Raw genomic sequence first — 19542 nt, 5'->3', positions numbered from 1 at the left:
GGAGTCATGGAAGCTTTCTCTCCTTTTTTTGATTGTTGCACATTGTGTCTTTAATTATCAAAGTTGCTGCTCTGAAGTGCTTAGGCTAATCTTTTGCAAAGTTGCCTCAGTTCTGAAGGCACCTTCCAGTCCTACAAGTCAGCTGGATAAAAAAAATACTCTAAAAACTCACTGGTAAGGGATTAAGCACGTTTTCTATTTAAATAGCGTTACAGAAGTATTCATGAAGGTACAGGTGTATAAATTCAGAATGTAGCTGAATTCTTTCCAATATAGGGTTGGATTATTGCTGGTTACTTGTTACTGCACACACCCTATTTCTGAAAAATTTTTTCACAAACAAAAGAATTTTTGATTATCAGCAAATTCATTAACAAGCATAGCCATTATTTTGGTGAACATGAAGAATTAAATCATGAAAGGCATCTAAAGCAAAGACTGAAGTGTTCTCTTCTGGAGCTTGGTAAATTGTATGTCCAGTGAAGTAATGTTTAAATTATTAAATGTATATTGGCTGTATAAACTGCTAGGTCATTTCCTTTATGCATCAGAGCGGGCACATGTTAATGTGCAGACAATATATAGCGGTGGTTTAAACTGGAGAAAAGTTAAATTTATTTTTCTTTTTAAAGGTCTTGTGGTACTATATCTACTTGCAGCCTGGGGGGCGGGAAGAAAAGTGAGGGTAGTTTTGTTTGGTTGTTTTGGGGGTGGTTTTTAGGTTTTTGGTGGTTCTTTTGTTGCCTTTTTTTTTTTTTTTTTTCTTTCTTGCTGTTTAAGCTGATCTCATTAGATTAGTGCAAACCCTAATGTAGACAATCTTCCTTTCAGTAGGTATGGTTTATGATTGATACAGATTTTGTTTAACTTCGACAGAAACTTAGCAAACCTATCCTAAACAGAATAAAGCCATTCTTGAACTGAGACAATGTTTTCCAATAGGAATTTGCATCATCTAAATGAACTTAATAGTTTATTCTGGTATACAAACCTTAGGTATCAAAAACAACAAAAAGCCTGGGGTTGGTGTTTTTTTTTTTCTTTCCCATTTCAATACATAGGTAAGAATAACTGAGATTTTGAAAATCTCAGGCATTGACTAGCTACACCTTAACAGAGGATATCTTTGTTTGATGTCTTGGACATAAAGGTTTTTCTTAAACTTTACTTTCAGATAACCTCTTTGTGAGTAATCAGAATGGATACTACTGTCACTCTCAGACTAGCTTGGATAGAGCCCCTCATGACTACAGTGGTCGGATCCGCAATGGTAGTGTCTATAGTGCACATAGCACAAACTCCTTGAACAACCCACAACATTACTTGCAGCCGTCCCCCATGTCCTCTAACCCAAGCATTACTGGAAGCGATGTCCTCAGAACTGATTATGTCCCATCACATAGACATAGTGCACTAATACCGCCTTCTTATCGTCCCACACCAGACTATGAAACTGTGATGAGGCAGCTCAACAGGGGGATGGTGCACACAGATAGGCAGAGTCATTCAATGAGAAATCTTAACATCAGCAATTCATATGCTTACAGCAGGCCTGATGCCTTAGTTTACAGTCAACCTGAAATACGAGAACATGCTCATTTTGCTTCCCCACAATCTAACCATTATCCGTTTAACCTGAACTACAGTTTTCATAGCCAATCCCCCTATCCCTATCCTGCTGAAAAGCGCCCAGTTGTTGGGGCAGTCAGTGTGCCTGAGTTGACAAATGTGCAGCTCCAGGCTCAGGACTATCCAGCACCAAATATAATGAAGACGCAAGTCTATCGACCTCCTCCGCCATACCCGTATCCGAGACCTGCAAATAGTACTCCAGACCTTTCACGACATATCTACATTAGCAGCAGCAATCCTGATCTTATCACAAGGCGAGTGCACCATTCTGTCCAGACATTTCAGGAAGACAGCCTGCCTGTGGCACATTCTCTTCAGGAAGTCAGTGAACCCCTGACATCGGCACGGCATGCTCACCTGCAGAAAAGGAACAGTATTGAAATAGCAGGCTTGACTCCCAGCTTTGAAGGAATAAGAATTAAAGAGAGGACCATGTCAGCTTCTGCAGCAGATGTGGCTCTTCCCAGAGTTATCTCAGAAGGGTCACAGCCCAACATTCTGATGGAGAGAACAAAGCAAAAAGAAAGTGAGCACGAAGAAAGTGTGAACTGTGATCATAAGAAAACCTTTTCTGATGCCACTATGCTGATTCACAGTAGCGAAGAAGAAGAATTTGAAGAAGAAAACAAGGCTAGTACAAGTCTTTCTCCTCTCCCTGAAGATCAAACCCAACTTTCATCTGTTATGGGTGGTTATTCTCATGATTCAGTACTGAACTACCCTTATAGCTCTGTTGCTTCATCTGCTGGCCCTTTGCATATTCTTGAGCCTAAATTACATATTACAGAGACAGAAAAGAGAATGAAAGATATGAGTCCCATTCATTTACTAGTAGAAAGCCAGGTACAGAGAAGAGGGGAAGGACTGCTTACTCCATCTATGTCGGAATCTGATCTTACAACATCAGAGAGATACAGAGTAAGGAAAGATTCAGTAAAGAAGAGACCTGTGTCCGACCTTTTGTCTGGGAAGAAGAATGTTGTGGAAGGCCTTCCCCCACTAGGTGTAAGTGGATACTGTTCCTATTGTTTTGGGTTGTTCTGTAGCGGGAGTTGTGTGGGGTTTTTGTTTGAGGTTTGGGTTGTTTTTTTTTAATCAACCTGAGATGCTTTTAAAACATGTGAATTAAAAGCTACCTTAAGCTTGACCTTTATTTTTGTGTTTTCCCTAATTAGCTTTGCTTAGCTACTTTTTGTCCCCTTCTCTCCTTGTCTCAGTTCTGTTTGTATAGTACTCCTGCACAAATCCAGCTGTGCAGCCTCCATCCGATACGCGTAACCTGGCTAGCAACTGTAGAATGAGCTCATTTAAAGTCAGTTCTTTATCCTAAATTTTGCCCTACCTGTCCTTAACTGGAGCAGAAGGAACTCTTTCCATTCTGCTACCAGTTTGCTAATGTTCTTCTCGCTGAAAAATTACATGTAGCTGAATGTTTACTTTTTTTTATTTGTTTGCTTTCTCCTTCTGACCTAAAAGGAGGACCTGACGCATTAGGCAATAAATTCTTTCCTTGCATTCTCTTCTTTCCTCTATCCCTTCCCGTTTTCATATCCTTTCCCTTTTGCCTTCTCTTCAAGCTGTTTTTATCCCACTAAAGGTATTTCTTGCTTGCCGTGCCTCTTTTTCCTACTCCAATCTTATGAAGCCATAAATAGGGAACAACTGCAAGTTTCATCTACCCTGTAGTTTCCATGGCATCAAGGTCTGTGGGGGACTGTACAATTTCACTGGCAGTCCTTACTGCTCTTTTTTTTTAAAACTTTTGTTCAGCTTTATGTACACTTTTGTTCAGTTTTATGTAGTCTGTGAAATATTTCAGGTGTTGATGGAGGAAAACTGTTTTTATTATTATTTTGCCTTTTAAAATTGATTGTTAACTTCGATGCCTGAGTTAGTGTCAAATAGTTTTCTACACAAATTGCAGTGGAACTACGATAGAACTTCTACTGCTCTAGTAACTGTTACAGCTGATGCTGCGAAAGCTAACCTATGCAGAAGCTATGTATTTAAATAGTTACTGCTCTCACAATTTTTTGTCTGTCAGACTTGCTATACATGGAGCTGAACATAATGAAATGAACCTTCATCAGCTTCAATTCTTTTTTCCTCTCTGTGTTTTCCTAAAACATCTTCCTCCTGTCTGTTATGTGGGTATAGGGGGAAAAAAATGAAACCTTTCTCCTTCTGTTCACATTTGGATAGTCACTTAGTATTTTGTTCTCAAAAAGATATTTTCAGGCACTGATGTGTCTACCAAAATCATAGCCTGCCTTTTCCTTCTGATAGCTAAGTAAATGTTCAAGTCAACCTTTGAAATGAAATTGATATTAAAGCTTTTTCACTGGAACTGTTCAGTAAAATACTTTCTAGTTCAGTAACATTTAAGAGTTCTATTGCATAATAGAGAATATTACTTTTCTGTATTCAATATTGAGATTAATATCCTGGTACCAAAGCTGGCCCCTACCAATGTTTGCATATTTTGCTTTGCAATTAACTCTTACTGTTGTGTTTGTGTTCACTTCACTTTTAAGTGTGGTCTCATCCTCTTAGCTTTGTCTTCCTATTCCTACTACCATTAAGCTTTTGAAAGCATTGATAATCATTTCAGTAGCATACAGGCTTACATTTTCAGTATATTTTTGTTAACAACCAAACTTAGCAACTCTAGGGATGATGACATTTTCTCTTACACTTTTTAAAATAATAATTTGAATTTATTAATTCATAAAAATCACCCCTTGGTATTTTCCTTAAATAATGGTAACTTCAATAATTTTGATTAATGGCCTGGTTCAGGGCTCAGATCTGTCTGCAGTTTTGTGTTCATATTTTGTAAGTGCAGTTTGTTGCAAACTTAGTCAAACATTTAACTATATCCAATATCTTAAACGTATATGCTCATTGTTGTGTCCACTTGTAGGGAAGAAAAGTCCCTGCAAACCGGATTGTCTAGTAAGGAATCATTTGTATGTGGTTTTGGGGTTGGAAAGTGATTCCAGTTCTGTCCAAGAATGTTAATTATCTGGAGTTGTCACCTCACACTCAGTTGTGAGCTTTGCAGGGAACAATATTGGTCATTCTCATGCAGTTTCATTAACCTGTCTGGAATGAAGACAGACTTGTGTTGTGTCCTTGGAGGAATGTAGTCCCACCACCCTAATCTCTCACTGCAGTGCTTACCAAAAAAAAAAGGTCAGAGCTGTTTGCAGAAGGGGTCAAAGAAGTATCCTTTGCTTAATTGAACTCATCTGGTTTCTGCTTTATAACTTCATCAGGTATTGGAGAATATTTACAAGTTTTAGCTTTTCTTTTGCAGGGTATGAAAAAGAATAAAAATGATGCAAAAAAAATAGGGCCTCTAAAGCTAGCTGCCCTAAATGGACTAGCTTTGACTAGAATGCCTCTGCCAGATGAGGCAAAGGAAGAATCAACAAGAGCAACAAATGATGAACGGGTATGTTGAAATTTTTTAATGCTTGATTTCCTTTTTACACTAGTGATATTTCAAAAGGAAGTGCATATGAATGGTGCTTTGTGTTGGCTTTAAAATGCTTCAGAATCAAAGCAACTCAAAAACTGAGAATAGAAACAATGAAGAATGAGACTTCTGATTGATAAGTCAGTGCTAGAAGTATTGGATGTAACTCAGATTTTTCTTCAAGATTTAAGATGACAGTGATTCAGATGAGAGTTTCCCCCTTGAATATATAGGAAGCAAATTATCTAGTATCTATTGATATATTTTTGTGCCAAGTCTTTCTATTTTATCCCTTAATTTTGGGGTTTTCCAGACTGAAAACATATGAAAATTAGAATTCTGAGCGTGAGATTGCATGTAGTTGTAATTACTAGTAATTCATACAATTTTTGCAATAAATTCTGTCGTTAAATTACATCCCCAGGGTACAGCTTGTGCAGATTGTATTTATCTGTTTTCCTCAGGTAGGTCCCTGAAAATATAGATGGAACTTGTGTGATCTGCAGAAATTTTTAATTCAGTAAAAGATCTCAGGTCACTGAGAGTACATCAGGTTCTAGAATTTGAGGGTCATTCTTTGAGAAATGCAAGACTCCATCTGCTTGTGTCAGGGTAAACAATGTCAGTAAATACACCTCATCCTGCCTCATATACCATTAAATAGGTGCAGGAAAGTGAAATACAGTTAATATCCAGCCTGTGAAGGGCTATGTAGAACAGTGCTGCCATCACGCATCTGATCAGAGAGCAACTAGATACACCAAGGTCTACGGTGATTATTGGACATTCTGCGACCAGTGGTCTCTTTAGAATCCAGTTCTGACCATCGCTGGGCATCCTCAGCTGCAGACACCCTCTGGCTCAGAGGTTGTTGACAGTCACTGGGCAGGGATTAGAACCTGAAGGAACAGCCCTGCTCTCACCAGCTGCAGTTTTAAGGAACAGTCCAAGAAAATTAATTGCAAGTCACACAGTAGAAATTTAGTCTTGGAGTCTGAAGGCTTGAAGTGAGATCCATAGGAGAGAGATTTGAGTGTTCCATTTCAACACTGTTGAAGTTCTTTTTGAATTATATATACATTCCTTAAAGATGCTAGGGGAAAAAAAAGAAAATTGTGTTACAGTTTATCTCTACAGTGTAGAGATCCAGTTCTACATTTAGTACCTGTGTTGGTTATTTCCACTTATTTACAGCCATTGTCTCTTCCTGGGTTGACCTTTATTGAATTCAGCCATACTATTATTCAGCTAGTGCTGCCCAAAGTGTTGAGGTAGAAGAAGAATCCATGAATCCATAAAGTCAAGTTATGAAAAAGATATGTCACTACACTTTCTTTTCAGGCAGTCATGCAGAGGCAGAATAGATACCATGAAATGGGAGTAACTCCTAGAACAGTTGAGAAGAGGCAATGCAAAGCAGACATGTGACATGAAAGAAAGTCCAGACTGCAGATATTTTAGAAGACAACTTTAAAGTTGTCTGTTTACAGTGCCTGTTTCATTGCTCAGTTTAAATCAGGAAATTTAGCCTGAAGATAATAAAGGAGTTGATGTATTGATGTACAAATTGCATATGATTGAGGTTTCACGCCTTCCTCTGCAACATTTGGCATTAACGGTTATTTGATACAAGACACTTTTCTGACCTGATACCACAGAGCAGTTGCTGTGAGAGGCTGGGGACATGTGACATAGATGAAATTTTCTGGCTGAAATCTTACATATTATTCCTCTAATTATTGTTGGCAAAGAGATGCTGAAATTCCAGAAGTGTCTTATGATTTAGAAAGAACTTGATTTCGAAACAATAAATTGGGGTGGGGGCCAGCTTATTAAATAAAATGGATTGAATTATATTAGTAGAAAAAAATCCTGGGTTTATAACTGAGCTGCAGCAAGAGGTTCTAAGAAGGTTCTGTGGCTGTATGCAAAGTTTAGTATCTTCAGCTTAAGAAAATGTGTAATATTGGTAGTGAATTATTAGCTCATTGACTGAGGCAAGTGTTTTATTTTACATTTTTAGAGTTTTTCTCCATCCAAAGGACAAAGTTGACTTAATTTTTTTTTGGATCACAAGGTTAAAGGAGACCTTTTCAAACGATGTACTCTAACATGCTATATTGAGCAGGAGGATTAATGAATATTTCTTGTTCAAAGGTGTTTGAGGCGGTTTGCAGTATAGCATAGCTATCTGGTTTGGCCTAATACCTCTTTGCTCAACTGGGTTGTCTTTATAGAAACTATGAAGTAATTTTTCTTTCACCAGTGATATCCATAGTCTTTGTGACCTAATGAAGTATAACAGGCTTCTTAGTTTTCACTTGAACAAAATATGTGCTGGTTAGGGTTGCTTCTGATTTATTCTGGTATGTTTGTGTAAACATTAATAGCTGGAAAAGCATTGAAAAAGTATGTAGGAGAGGAAAATACATACGTTTTATCCATCCTGAATTCTCTGTTAAAATAGACTGACCTTAGAACATGACCTTGTATGGTTATCTGTGTTCTGTCTTTCAGTGTAAAGTTCTGGAACAACGGTTAGAGCAGGGTATGGTATTTACTGAATATGAGCGCATTCAGAAAAGAAGACTTATAGATGGTGAGTGCTCAATAGCTCGGCTTCCTGAAAATGCTGAAAGAAACCGGTTCCAGGATGTCCTTCCTTATGATGATACCAGAGTAGAGCTAGTCCCAACCAAAGAAAATAACACAGGTTACATCAATGCATCTCATATCAAGGTGAGAGAAATACTGTTGGATAAAAATTTTTCATTTCATGTGGTAAATAAAAATGGATTTGGCTCTCAATTTTGGTTTGGTCAGGTGAGTGAGAATCCCTGCATCTCTCTCCCTTTCCCTCCTGCAGAGGTTTATTTGGGGAAAGGAGGAACTTGTTTTTCCTCTTTACCTAGAGTAATGGAGGGTTAATTATTGGAGAGGTCTTCTACATTTCACTTCTGTATTGATCTACTGTCTCCTTGCTCTCTCTGTCTTAACTGTCTCTGGATTGGTGCTAACAGAAGGCATGTCCATTCTTCCCAGAGTTACTCAAATAGCTTTATAACAAACTGGGATCCTTTGCAATAATTATGATATTTTTGAACTGCAGCGACAATCCTTATTTTCTTCCTTTTCTGTACTCTCAGACTAGCTCCACAACAGGCAGTAAGCTAGCTCCCAGCTTAAGCTTTTTTTGGATGGTTAGAGGAGCAGATGGAGCTGGGGGAAACCTGGTCTTTCATAATGTTCAGTTGCCCCCTTTCCCCAGTCGTAGCTCTTCAAACTCTGTTGAAAAAAGTGAAGAAGTTGCAGGGTGACCTCAACACCTTCAAGGAAGTTCGTTCATTTTCAGTGCATTTACCTACCTAAAGTGGAACTGCAATTGGCTTCATGCTTTCTCTGAACATAACTGAGATCATCAAAGCAGCAGTTGTAGTTCTGTTATTGCCTTTTTTTCAATAAATCTTTTTGTACACTGACACGGTACCATAGTTTCTATACTTCAGCTCATTCACAAATGCTGAGTAACTCTTCTGACCTTTCTAATTCTGACTTTTTAGTGCATATAATAGCATTTACAGCACCAGGGTATGAAAACTTTTCTAAAGCTGAATTGGCCAGAATACCTTAAATTCATAAAGAGAAACATGGTTTCATTTACTCACTTTTACATTATGCTTATGATGTAAAATACATCTGTTTAGCTATGTGCCTATACAGTTTTAAACATTGTGTCCTTCTACATCTAATGTGACAAGATGAAGCTAAGAAACGGGAGGCAGGTATAACTCACAATGGGCTTCTACTTCTGCAGTGCTGCTGTCTTTTTTCAGTTTGTGCATCTTCAAATGCCTGACTTAAGAACTGGGGAAAGGGAGTTTTCAATAATTACTAATGTAATGCCTTTCTTTTTACAGATCTCCGTTGGCGGCATAGAGTGGGATTATATTGCTACGCAGGGCCCTTTGCAGAGCACATGTCAGGATTTCTGGCAGATGATCTGGGAACAAGGGATTGCCATCATAGCTATGGTGACTGCAGAGGAAGTGAGTATAAACTGAGTCAGATTTCTCCCAGAAATTATGCAATGGTTTTGTTATGTTCTGTTAGAGGAAGGGGATCTTTGCTCCAGCAAGAAGACCAATCAAAGATAGATTTTTAGTGAACCCTTTGCCATTCTGTCTTGCTTTCCTTGGCCAAAAGATGTAAATTTACAAACTCTTTCTGCTGGAAAGTTGGTTTGCTCAGTGAGAAACCATAACACTGTAGTAGTACTTAATAGAGGAGAGATGCAGTTGTTACAGGAGCATTAGTTATGTGAGTGTTCTTACGTTTCTTGTTAAGCAAGTGTTTTACTTTTAAGGAAAGTGGGCGAGAAAAAAGCTTCAGATACTGGCCACGTCTTGGTTCAAGACACAACACTGTAACATATGGAAGATTTAAGATTACCACACGATTCCGTACCGACTCAGGCTGCTATGCAACTACGGGTTTGAAAATTAAACATCTTCTCACAGGACAGGAGAGAACAGTTTGGCATCTGCAGTATACTGACTGGCCAGAGCATGGCTGTCCAGAGGATTTAAAGGGATTTCTCTGTAAGTTATATTTAATACCTCTGTTTTGGGGTTGGTTTGGTGTCTGTTTATTTTTTTCCCCAATACCTCCTAAAATGGCTGCTATATGTGAATTAGCTTTTGATAAGTATGCCAAGTATTCTGCTGCAAAAGGTTTCTTCACACCAGTAGCAGACATTGAATTACATTTTTGGTGGGAATACACCTGCCAGTTTGTTAAAGTGACTGCTTATGTCTAAAGCCAAATATATAGTTTACTAAAAATTAATATAGATTAAAACATAATTGCATCGCATACTACACATTTGAGTATGTTCCAGCAGTAGCAAGACAGCCATGAGCTGCCCTTGGTGGGGAATAGGGGAACAAGCCAAGGAAAGCGTTACAAATGTTAGATAATCTTTATAGATCTGTATTGCTGTGGTTGGGATACGACTTGTGATTTATACAGTGCATCATTTTTCTGTGGGATATCATTTATTAAATTGCTACTTTTCTGGTGGTCATACAGCATAATAGCATGGTTTATGGGGCTTTATCTCCTAAATATATCATTCTTATCTTGTTGAACTTAATAGCATACTTGGAAGAGATACAGTCAGTGCGGCGCCATACGAACAGCACTGCGGATCCTAAAAACTCTAATCCTCCTGTGCTGGTACATTGCAGTGCAGGTGTAGGACGAACAGGAGTGGTTATACTGTCAGAGATCATGATCGCTTGCTTGGAACACAATGAGGTGATCTCTCTTTCTTTCTTGTGCTTTAAATAATGTTAGGAGGTGGAAGAGTAAATAACCTGCCTAATAAATATTTTATGGCTGTTCATCTGAGCTTTCCCAAGAGGAGGCCTTTGGAAGAGCCCTTACAACTATGGTTGGAAGAGCTCTTGGCAATTCCACAGAAGTTAATAATCTTCTAGAGTTCCCCACTTACACACTGGCTACTGGAATGCTCATTTAGTTTCTAGAATCTGTAAGATGTTGAATCACTGAGTGGAACAAGGTAAGCCCTAGGCTACTAAGCATGTTTCAGGATTTTGCCCCGACTTTACCATGTTTACTTCATGCCTTAGTTTTAATGGATAATATTCAAGAGCATGCTTTGTAGCCAGCCTCTGGACTTATTATTAAATATTGTGTTCCTAAGTGTAGTGTATTTGCAGGATCAGTCTCAGCAGAGGACAAAGCAGTAGTTTAATAGAGGAAAACCTGGTCCTGTTAGCTTGTAGTCAGAAGTGAACAGCTGCAAAGTGTTTATTAATAATATAATATGCCAGCGGAGACTCAATAAACTGATTGTTTCATTGTGCACCCCTGACCTAACACTGTGTCAGACTTTTACAGCCATTAGATTTGTGAAGACACATACCTCATGAGGTAGGCAAGTTTAACATTATGCATATTTTACAGATGAGGAGGTGTAGTGCAGTCTACACTGCAGGTATGGGCAATGAATTGTCAGAGCTGAAATTAGAACAGCAGATTCTGCCCTTAGATCACTGGTTCTGCTCTGAACCTCCTGCTGAGGAAGTGCAATCCAGTCTCCTTGCTCACCAGTCACTTGTGATGGTTTGTTCTCTTCCTCCAGATGCTGGACATCCCACGAGTGCTCGACATGTTGAGGCAGCAGAGAATGATGATGGTGCAGACTCTTTCGCAGTACACTTTCGTCTATGGAGTTCTCATTCAGTTTCTCAAAAGTTCTAGACTCATATAATCCCTGCCACTTCCTAAGGGACACGCTGCAAGAGTTTACGGAAAGGAAATTGCAGTTGTCCAGGCAGACCTGCTCTCACTGGTGTTTTCTTCGTATGATGGATCACACAGTTACCTTTTAGGGCTGGTATGTGACTCTTAAACGCGAGTCAGTGTAACAGTCCCTGCAAAGCAGGATCTTCGCTGGACTAAATTCTTCCCATGTTCAGCTGCAGTTGTATTAAGGAATGGTTTTACTTGTACTGGTCTGTAGTACTTACATATGTTCTTTAGAGTGGTGTTACTCTGGGCAAAATAAGTATCTTATGGAATGGAAGCACATGGCACAATTTTACTGACATGTTTTAAAACATCATTGTTAAGTGGTTGAAAGCTAAAATCTGTAGATGCACATGGGGTGAGAAACCTGCTCCTTGGGAGTGTCAAGGTCTTACGCAGTTTCATTCTGCTTTCAATTTTATATTTAGAACAATACATCTATATTTTTTAAAATTAACTTCTGGTTTCCTCTGGTTTACTCAGCAAAACTAGCAGCTCTTAGATATTTTAAGCCGTTGCTTTAAGGACAGTTATTTTTATATTCAGCATTCTTTAATTAAAAAAACCCCCAAAACACCACGACCGAAAACTTTCAAAAAGCATAGTATTTCCAGAAAAGACTGAGAATGTTTGAACTAGCTTTTCAAAAATCATGCAGAAAGTACTAGGGGAAGCTACTGGTAGTTAGTTGTAGTGCCGTGTAATGGAACTGACAAGTGACAGATTATGTTAACTGTTGATACCTTCCATTTGAGCAGAGGCATGTGTACCCGCAACAAGCAGAGGAAAAATATTCTAATTATCTATAAGGTTATTGGAAACAAATGGGTGAAAGAAAGTACATATTCAGTATTATTCATATATTTAGAAGACAGTTTGATTTTACTGGCTGAAATCAAAGTGAATGCAAATGTTTTAAGCACTTTTTTTGCTCTGTTATTTATGTAGTTAAACATAGAAACTAAAATCATGCATTGTTTCATATGGTAATATACCATTACTAACCTGTTATTTTAAGAGGAGCTTTCTAAGTTGATGAAGTGAGAGAACCAAAACTGGAGTAAGAAGGTGCATAGTGGCAAAGCAGAAATGATCATATGAAACATAACGGAGGAGGTGTGACAGCTATGATTGTTGGTTTACATGGTGTGAAGATGACCATTAAAGATGTTCATACTCCCAGTCAAGAAAGCCTTTGCAGCCCTGGAAGTTTCTGTAGAACCCTCCAGATTATTTTGTCAGTACGAGGACAGATTTTCCTAATGCCGTGCAGCGTTGCAATGAAGAGTATCCACAGAAGCCGTTTGACACCTGCAGAATATAAGAGCTCTTAGAGGTAACACTGGAGATGTGGGCGTTTTGGTAGCTGTGTACGTGGCTGACTCAATGGCGGTGGCACGGACCTGAAGCTGAGTCGTACCTTTGGTAGTTTCCATTTTGTCCCGTGGCTCCAGACTGATGGCGGTATCCCTAAATAATTTTCTGCCTGTGGTTTTCAAATGAGGACGGTGTGGTTTTACCTGCCTTTTCAAGTGTTTTGAGACGCTGAGTTAAAAATCCCTATTCAAAAGTGAGCTATTAGTTTGTAGATATGTGGTTTAATTTCAAAAAACCCTGTGGTAGGCCAGTCTGCAGGCATGTTTAGGTGTCCATTTCCTGCTTAGCGAAATGAAATGAGACTGAAAGTCGTTTTTATCACTGGTGAAATTATGTTATTTTTCTGAGCTGTAACAAGGGTTTGGAAACTATTATAAATAATTAAAACCCCTTCAAAATTATAATTGTCTCCTAAAACATTAATTAAGAAATAGGTTGCCTCAATTTCCTCTGTAATAAGCTATTTCCACAAATCAAAACACATGGTCCAAATGACATTGTTCATTGTGCAATGACATACGTCCTTGCGAATGACACATGTCATTCTATACAAAATGTATTGCTTTAAAGTACGCTGTATTAATCTAGTGCATCTGGTCTGCTTTCAGGCAGTCTGAATTGTTCTACTGTCAGTAAAAGTAAGATTGAATATTTCAGATGGGGGGAAAAATATGTTCTTTTTCTAACTACAAGATGCCTAGGAAGTATTAGCTGCCAAATGTAAAACTGGACATCCAGAGGAAACCAGTTCCTGAAGACTGATTCTTTACATATAAAACTTGCAAACAAACGAATTTGACATATCTGTGTTAACAGAAGTATTGAAAGATACAAACATACTTAGCTCTTTGTATCATGCTGTGTTTAAAAACATTGCTACTTTTTGACACAGTTCAATTATATCTTCAGAAATACTTCTGAATGGGAAGGTATGCTCTAAAATGTAGCTTGTACCATTTCCATTTCTAAATTATGGACTGTGATCTTCATAACCTGATACACACAGCTTTTAATGAAATAACGTACAACCACAAATTCAAGCAACAATTTTTAGCTGTTCAGCAGTTACTGGGACAGAACATCAGCCGTGAGGCATTAAAAGGAGCAGTTAAAACAAGCAATTTAATCCAAAACTTATGCGATTATCTGAGGTGGGCGAGTAAACGTGTGTCTGTTGGCTTTCTTTTCTGTTTTGGTGAAAGAAGTTGTGTTCACTTTTAGGCGCGGTTGCTCTCTAATCTGGTAGTTACAATCCTGATTTATTTTTTTAAGCGTAACACTGCTACCTCCTCCACTTCAGCTTTCAGTTCTGTCCATCAGCAGTCTGTTTTTGCATGAATAGACTTGACCTTAATAGGCTTGACCTTAGGTGAGCTTTCCTACTGAAGACAGCAGGGTTGGTTTTGTATGTAAGCATATGGCTCCAAGTGAGCATTGAAAATGAGCAGTTTCTCTTCTAAAGATACCAAATGAAAATAAACTTCACAACCTCCTATAACAAAATTAATTTTAAAATCATTGTTTAGATTTTCAGTTAACTTCTAAAGGAAAATTAAGTTTTTAGCACTTTGTTCTGAGCTTTGAAAAGGGATGGTTTTTTACATGTACTTGCGCTGAGTGCTTCATGAAGTGTTGGACATTATGAGAACATCCACTGTCCACATCCTGTTACAGTGTGAGGCGGAGGTGGATTTATTTGTCAAAAGCTTAAAATTCTACTATAAGCCTGTCTATTTTGCCAAATGTGCTTCTTTTTTATGGGGATGAAACCAGATTATTATGCACGGTTTGAGCTGACTCTTTTTAGTAAGAAAAGGTGTATGAAGACATTCTTGTAGGAAATGGCAAAGATGATGCTGATCTCTAGGGATGTCAGAGCTCTCAGGGATAAATAAAGGTGCTATATACTGTCAAGAGACAGATTTGACTGTCTTTTATGGGCTAAGTGGAAAATACTTTTTAGGGACAAATTCTATGAAGAGTCAGAAGAACCCACAAACTGTAGTAAGGGCTTCCCTCACATTCGGTTTCTTTCTTGGTTGCTCTGATGAGAGAATTTTTTGGCCAGTGAATCTTTGTAGTCTTGGGCTAGCAGCTCTTCCCTAAGAACGTAAGTCAGAGCCCTGTTGGTTGCAAAGATGTCACTGACTCGGCAGGCTTAGCTGCAGGCTGCAAATCACTCCTCGCCCTGTTCTGTGAGGGAGAAGCGCCGTGGTACTCAGGGGAGTTTTGCATAGCTTTCCTGCAGCCTACACAGCAGTGCTGTCCTTTTTCTGCTGTCCCCCATGAAGAGCAGGAAAAGTTTTATGCCTTAGTATTGCTCTCACTGTGATACCTTTTCCACAAGGGAACGGTAAAAACTACAAGTGCAGGGTGCTATGGTTTTATATCCAGAAATACATTTAATTCAAAGCAAGTGAGCAAGGCAGAGTTCCTATAATTTCTGTGAATGAGAAGTTGCTCTAAGTTATCATCAACATTTAGAAAAAAAACAAAAGCAGTAATAAATAAAAGTAAAGTTAACATGTACTAAAATGGAAAAAATTCTTGGCATTTTGAGAAATGTATTTTTGGCTTCTCTTGTAATCCCGTGTATCTTTTTTTGAAGTGGATGACATTTGGAGCAATTTTCTCCAAAAATAGCTTCTTAAATTTAATAAGTAATACTACCTGGGGCTGCTGCTACATTTTGCTTGTTGGAGCAGCTGTTAAAGTTGAGTGGCTTGTAGATTTCAATGGCCTTTGGACCAAACTTGGGAACTGCAGGGTGGTTTATCGTACAAGCTAGCTGTGTAATGAGACCTCAGTTTTAATATCAGTAGCATTAATAAAACCCTGGACTTAAAAATAGTGAACTCGTTACTATATTTCAATAGTTAGTTCAAATTATTAATTTAAAAGAAATAACACTTCAATTGCTAAAAATTGCTTTAGAGTTTAGGTTTTGGGATTTGATGGGTTTTGGGTTTTTTTCCCACCACTGCAAAGTCATGCAAAGCCATGCAAAGCCAGAGTCCAGTCCTGCAAGATGCAAAATTCCTGCAGTTCCTCCTGATATTGTAGGAATTAAAATGGGCTTATTGCCAATGAAAGCTTGAGCCCTTAAAGCATAAATACTCACATGTCTGCTTTAAATTTAAATACAGCTTACAAGAACTAGGCAAAAGAATGCAGCAGGAATGTGCATACATGAAGCTACAGCATTCAGAGGAAAAGTAGCTGAGAGTTCAGAAGATACTCTCTTGTGAAGGTACAAAATGTTGGAGGTAGAGAGGGAGGATTTGGGGAATAGCTGAAGGCATTTGGAGGAAGATTTGGAACGTTTTGTATCGGCGGCGGAGCTGCCAGAAGAGTTTGATTCATATGGTATGTTTTTCATAGCATGGTAGGGTAAGTGAATATGTAGTCATAGGTGTTATTTTTACTGGCTTTTTAAAATGTGATTTTTGAAACTCCAAATATTTTCTTTTTCAGAGGCCCTGTTATTTTTACATACCTTCCTTTCCAAATGTATTTAATGCAATCTGTCAGTTCAGATTCTGTTTACTTACTAAAGGTCAGATTTTTCAAACGACGGTCTCTGGTTTTACACATGCAAAATGCAGGGGGAATAGGCAGACATGCAGTTTTGCAGTGATAATTTCTAACAGATGCAGGTTAGATGATTTGAAAGACTAAATACTTTATGAATGCAGCCAGGTGTTTACAGTAGGTGTGAATTGCACCAGGTTAAGGCTGGGCTGAAAACCAGGCCCTTGAAATGTGGAATTTACCATGTGCTTAGAAACCATGTTGCAGTGCAGCATTTGCAATACAGTGATATTAAAATAATATAATACTGTGCTGAAGTAAGGGAAAAAATCTTAAACTTTAACAGCTGTTGCAAACACGTCTGTAAAAAACAAAACAAAAAACAACCAAAACTTAGTAAGATCTTCTTGGGGACCAGCTACCTTGGTGCATTCTGTAGGCATCACATATGTTACTTTAAGGTCTACAGGGGCTGAAAATAAAAAGGATTTGTTAACTTCAATGAGCATTTCAAAAAACAGTTGCTAAATGACCTTTGGTTCTATTCTTTGCTGTTTTCCACTTGATGCTGTGTTCAGTGGTGAAGAATAACCTCCAGTGTATTTGTTCTCTGGAAGTCTATTCTTCAGCTCTAACTAGGGAACGAAGATAGGAATCAAATGCAAAGAATGTAATGAATAGAGTTTACAACAGATCCAGCCTGTGGCAAGTTAGAGAGCAAGTCTGTAGATAATGTAATGTTATTTTGGTTCAGATATGCGGCAATCCAAACCAGCAAATCATTCATTTTATGAGTACAGTTTCAGAAGGTGCCTAACTTTTATAAAGGGAATTTAAATGCTGTTTTTCCATTTGGAAATATTTAGGTAAAATTAGGAGACTTTTAAAATACTTTAAGAACTTTGCAAATGCCATTAATTTTCAGAATGGTAGGAAGCTTAATGGGGAAAGCTCATGTAAAATCCTCCAGTCTGTCACCTTGCTGACCCTGGATAACTCTGACAGACAAGGTGTATGTGCTCTTCACAGAGATACTTTCTTAAATTGCTTTGAAATACCCAAGGTAACTGTACTCTTGATGGCTGATCTGGGGTGACTTGGCTGGAAATTTTAGAGGCCTGACCTGGCAAATCAGTGTGTGCACTCCTGCACGTTGCTGAAATCTCTTCATTCAGCTAAAGCAAATGGGTGTTTGAAGTCCTTTCAGCAGTCTTGTAGGATTGAGTCCTTAATGTCAGAGGAATGCAGGATCTGGCTCCATTTTCTTCCATTTTCATTTGAGCCAGTATGCAGGGATTTAAATGGGACTTTGTTTAAACAGTAGCAAACATGAAGTATTATTTTCTAGTACTAAGCTAGTTGTTAACATGTCTATATTTGCTGTCTTGCCACCAATGCTGTAAAAATGTATAATCAAAACAGCTTTAATTCTTGTAAAACTGAAATTGGTTTGTAAAACAATGTACAAATTGTGTTTCATAGACAGAAAAGCTTGTATTACTGAATGTAATATATGTGAAATGAATATATTATAGTCTATTTTTGCCATGGAAATAAATATTTGAAGCAACTATGTTCCTTTTTTTTTTTTCCCCCTGTTTTGGAAAGGAAACATTCCTTTTTTTTTTTTCCATTATTAAAAGAAAAATCAGAACTTAGTTCTCATGTGTAGCCCTAGGTTAGGACTTTACCTTCTGTACACAAAGGTGCTATCCCTCTTCTAAAGCGCGGCAAGTACTGTCCTGCATCTCAGTACGAATTTAAAACTTGTACTGTCAAATTCTAATAGCTGTCACCTTTGTGGCAGGGAAGTCTTGTGCCTGCTGCCCAATCGTTATTGTTTATACTGTTTTGCAATTTCTAAAGCTGTATTTAATATTGAACATTCAATTTCCCTGTAACCTTTAAGTGGAGGAGGGGTAAAAAAGTTTCGAAAGTTGAAAAACTCTTTCCAAAAGCATGTGAAAGAGGAAACAGTTGATTTTATACCATTGGAGCTGCTGCCAATAACTAACACTGAAGTTTTTCTTCATTTTATAATTGGTAATTAGTCAAAGGGGAGGTGGTGCAAGAGGCTTGCCCTATAACACCTGGTGCAGCGCAAGACCTCATAACATCATAGATGAAGTGCATGCTGGACATTGAAATTTCATGCTGGACAATCGCATTTCCCTTGTTTTTGCTAAATGCCTGCTGCACTGTCCACTTACTTAACTATATGTGAAACGCCAGGCTTTTAATTAAAATTTGTCTTCTACATATGCTCAGTTTGACGGCATTAATCAACTTAAGGTAAGACAGTAACATACCAGTTAGCTATGTGCTTGTCTGATCAATTCCCAAATCCTGGGAAACGTCCTGTGCGATGTTTGGTGTGGGCAAAGCTCTCTTCTTTGACATGGATTCAAAATCAGAAGAGGGAAGTGTGACTTCTTGGGGTCCTAAGCAGATGGTAAAAACGCCCAGCAGTTCTGATCAGCCTTATTATTTATACTGGTTTTAGGCCTGAGACAAAGGTCTGTTCAGAAACCTAAATTTCCCCTAAATCCAAATTGCTCTAAACTGTAACTGTTTATTCTCCAGCTGCTGTAAAATCCCCATTAGAGCCTTCTGGTGGCCAGAGCTGGCTGACAGGGAAGCAGCTTGATTCTTGGATTTGGCAGAGCTGGCCAGCAGCTTTCTTGGGCAAGAGCTCCAGGACTTGGTACAAGAGAAACTTAGGGAGCTGATGGGGGAGGTTCCTAGCCTAGTGCCTTGACTAGGGGAACTGAAGTAGCTCTTATTTAGCTGTTAGGGTTGTTTAAATTGGGCATGGCTGTGGATAGATGAAGGTTACATGAAACTCAGCAATGCTGGATACCTAGCTGGGAGTTCTACATGTGACAGTTGCTCTGTTTAGGATCTGATGGGGTTATTTTTTACACCCATTCCTTTTCCCTGAGGGGTCAATGACAGCATATAAATGTGTATTATCTCTCTCCACTATTTTTATGAGCATCCCCTGGAAGGCTGGACTCTGCATGAGGACAGAAGCTGCCCAGCGCCACAGAAGTGTTGCCAGTTTACCTCCTGCAGCGTGAGAACTACTTGTGGATGATCACAAATTGTGAGCATGATGGAAATGTCACGCAGGTGCTGACAGAAGAATGATGTTGCAGGAGAGACGAGTTGAGTGGGGACTGGGTGAA

General features: G+C 38.5%; 1 protein-coding gene across 5 annotated transcripts in view; it reads left to right on the top strand.

The window, feature by feature from the left end:
• Positions 1–17927, top strand: part of PTPN21 (protein tyrosine phosphatase non-receptor type 21) — a 47538-nt gene extending 29611 nt beyond the window's left edge. For all 5 annotated transcript variants that reach the window (XM_064460534.1, XM_064460532.1, XM_064460530.1 and 2 more), the window contains 7 exons: positions 1175–2637; positions 4952–5089; positions 7631–7852; positions 9031–9159; positions 9477–9711; positions 10269–10429; positions 11280–17927. In XM_064460534.1, the coding sequence (XP_064316604.1) occupies positions 1175–2637; positions 4952–5089; positions 7631–7852; positions 9031–9159; positions 9477–9711; positions 10269–10429; positions 11280–11408 (2477 nt within the window). In that variant the 3' untranslated portion in view covers positions 11409–17927. The remainder of the gene's footprint in view (positions 1–1174; positions 2638–4951; positions 5090–7630; positions 7853–9030; positions 9160–9476; positions 9712–10268; positions 10430–11279) is intronic.
• The last annotated feature ends 1615 nt before the right edge of the window (positions 17928–19542 follow it).

The sequence above is a fragment of the Phalacrocorax carbo genome, chromosome 9, assembly GCF_963921805.1.
Source record: "Phalacrocorax carbo chromosome 9, bPhaCar2.1, whole genome shotgun sequence".
Classification (NCBI taxonomy): Eukaryota; Metazoa; Chordata; class Aves; order Suliformes; family Phalacrocoracidae; genus Phalacrocorax; species Phalacrocorax carbo.
The sequence above is the reverse complement of the archived record's forward strand: the minus strand, read 5'-3'. Positions and strand labels throughout refer to the sequence as shown.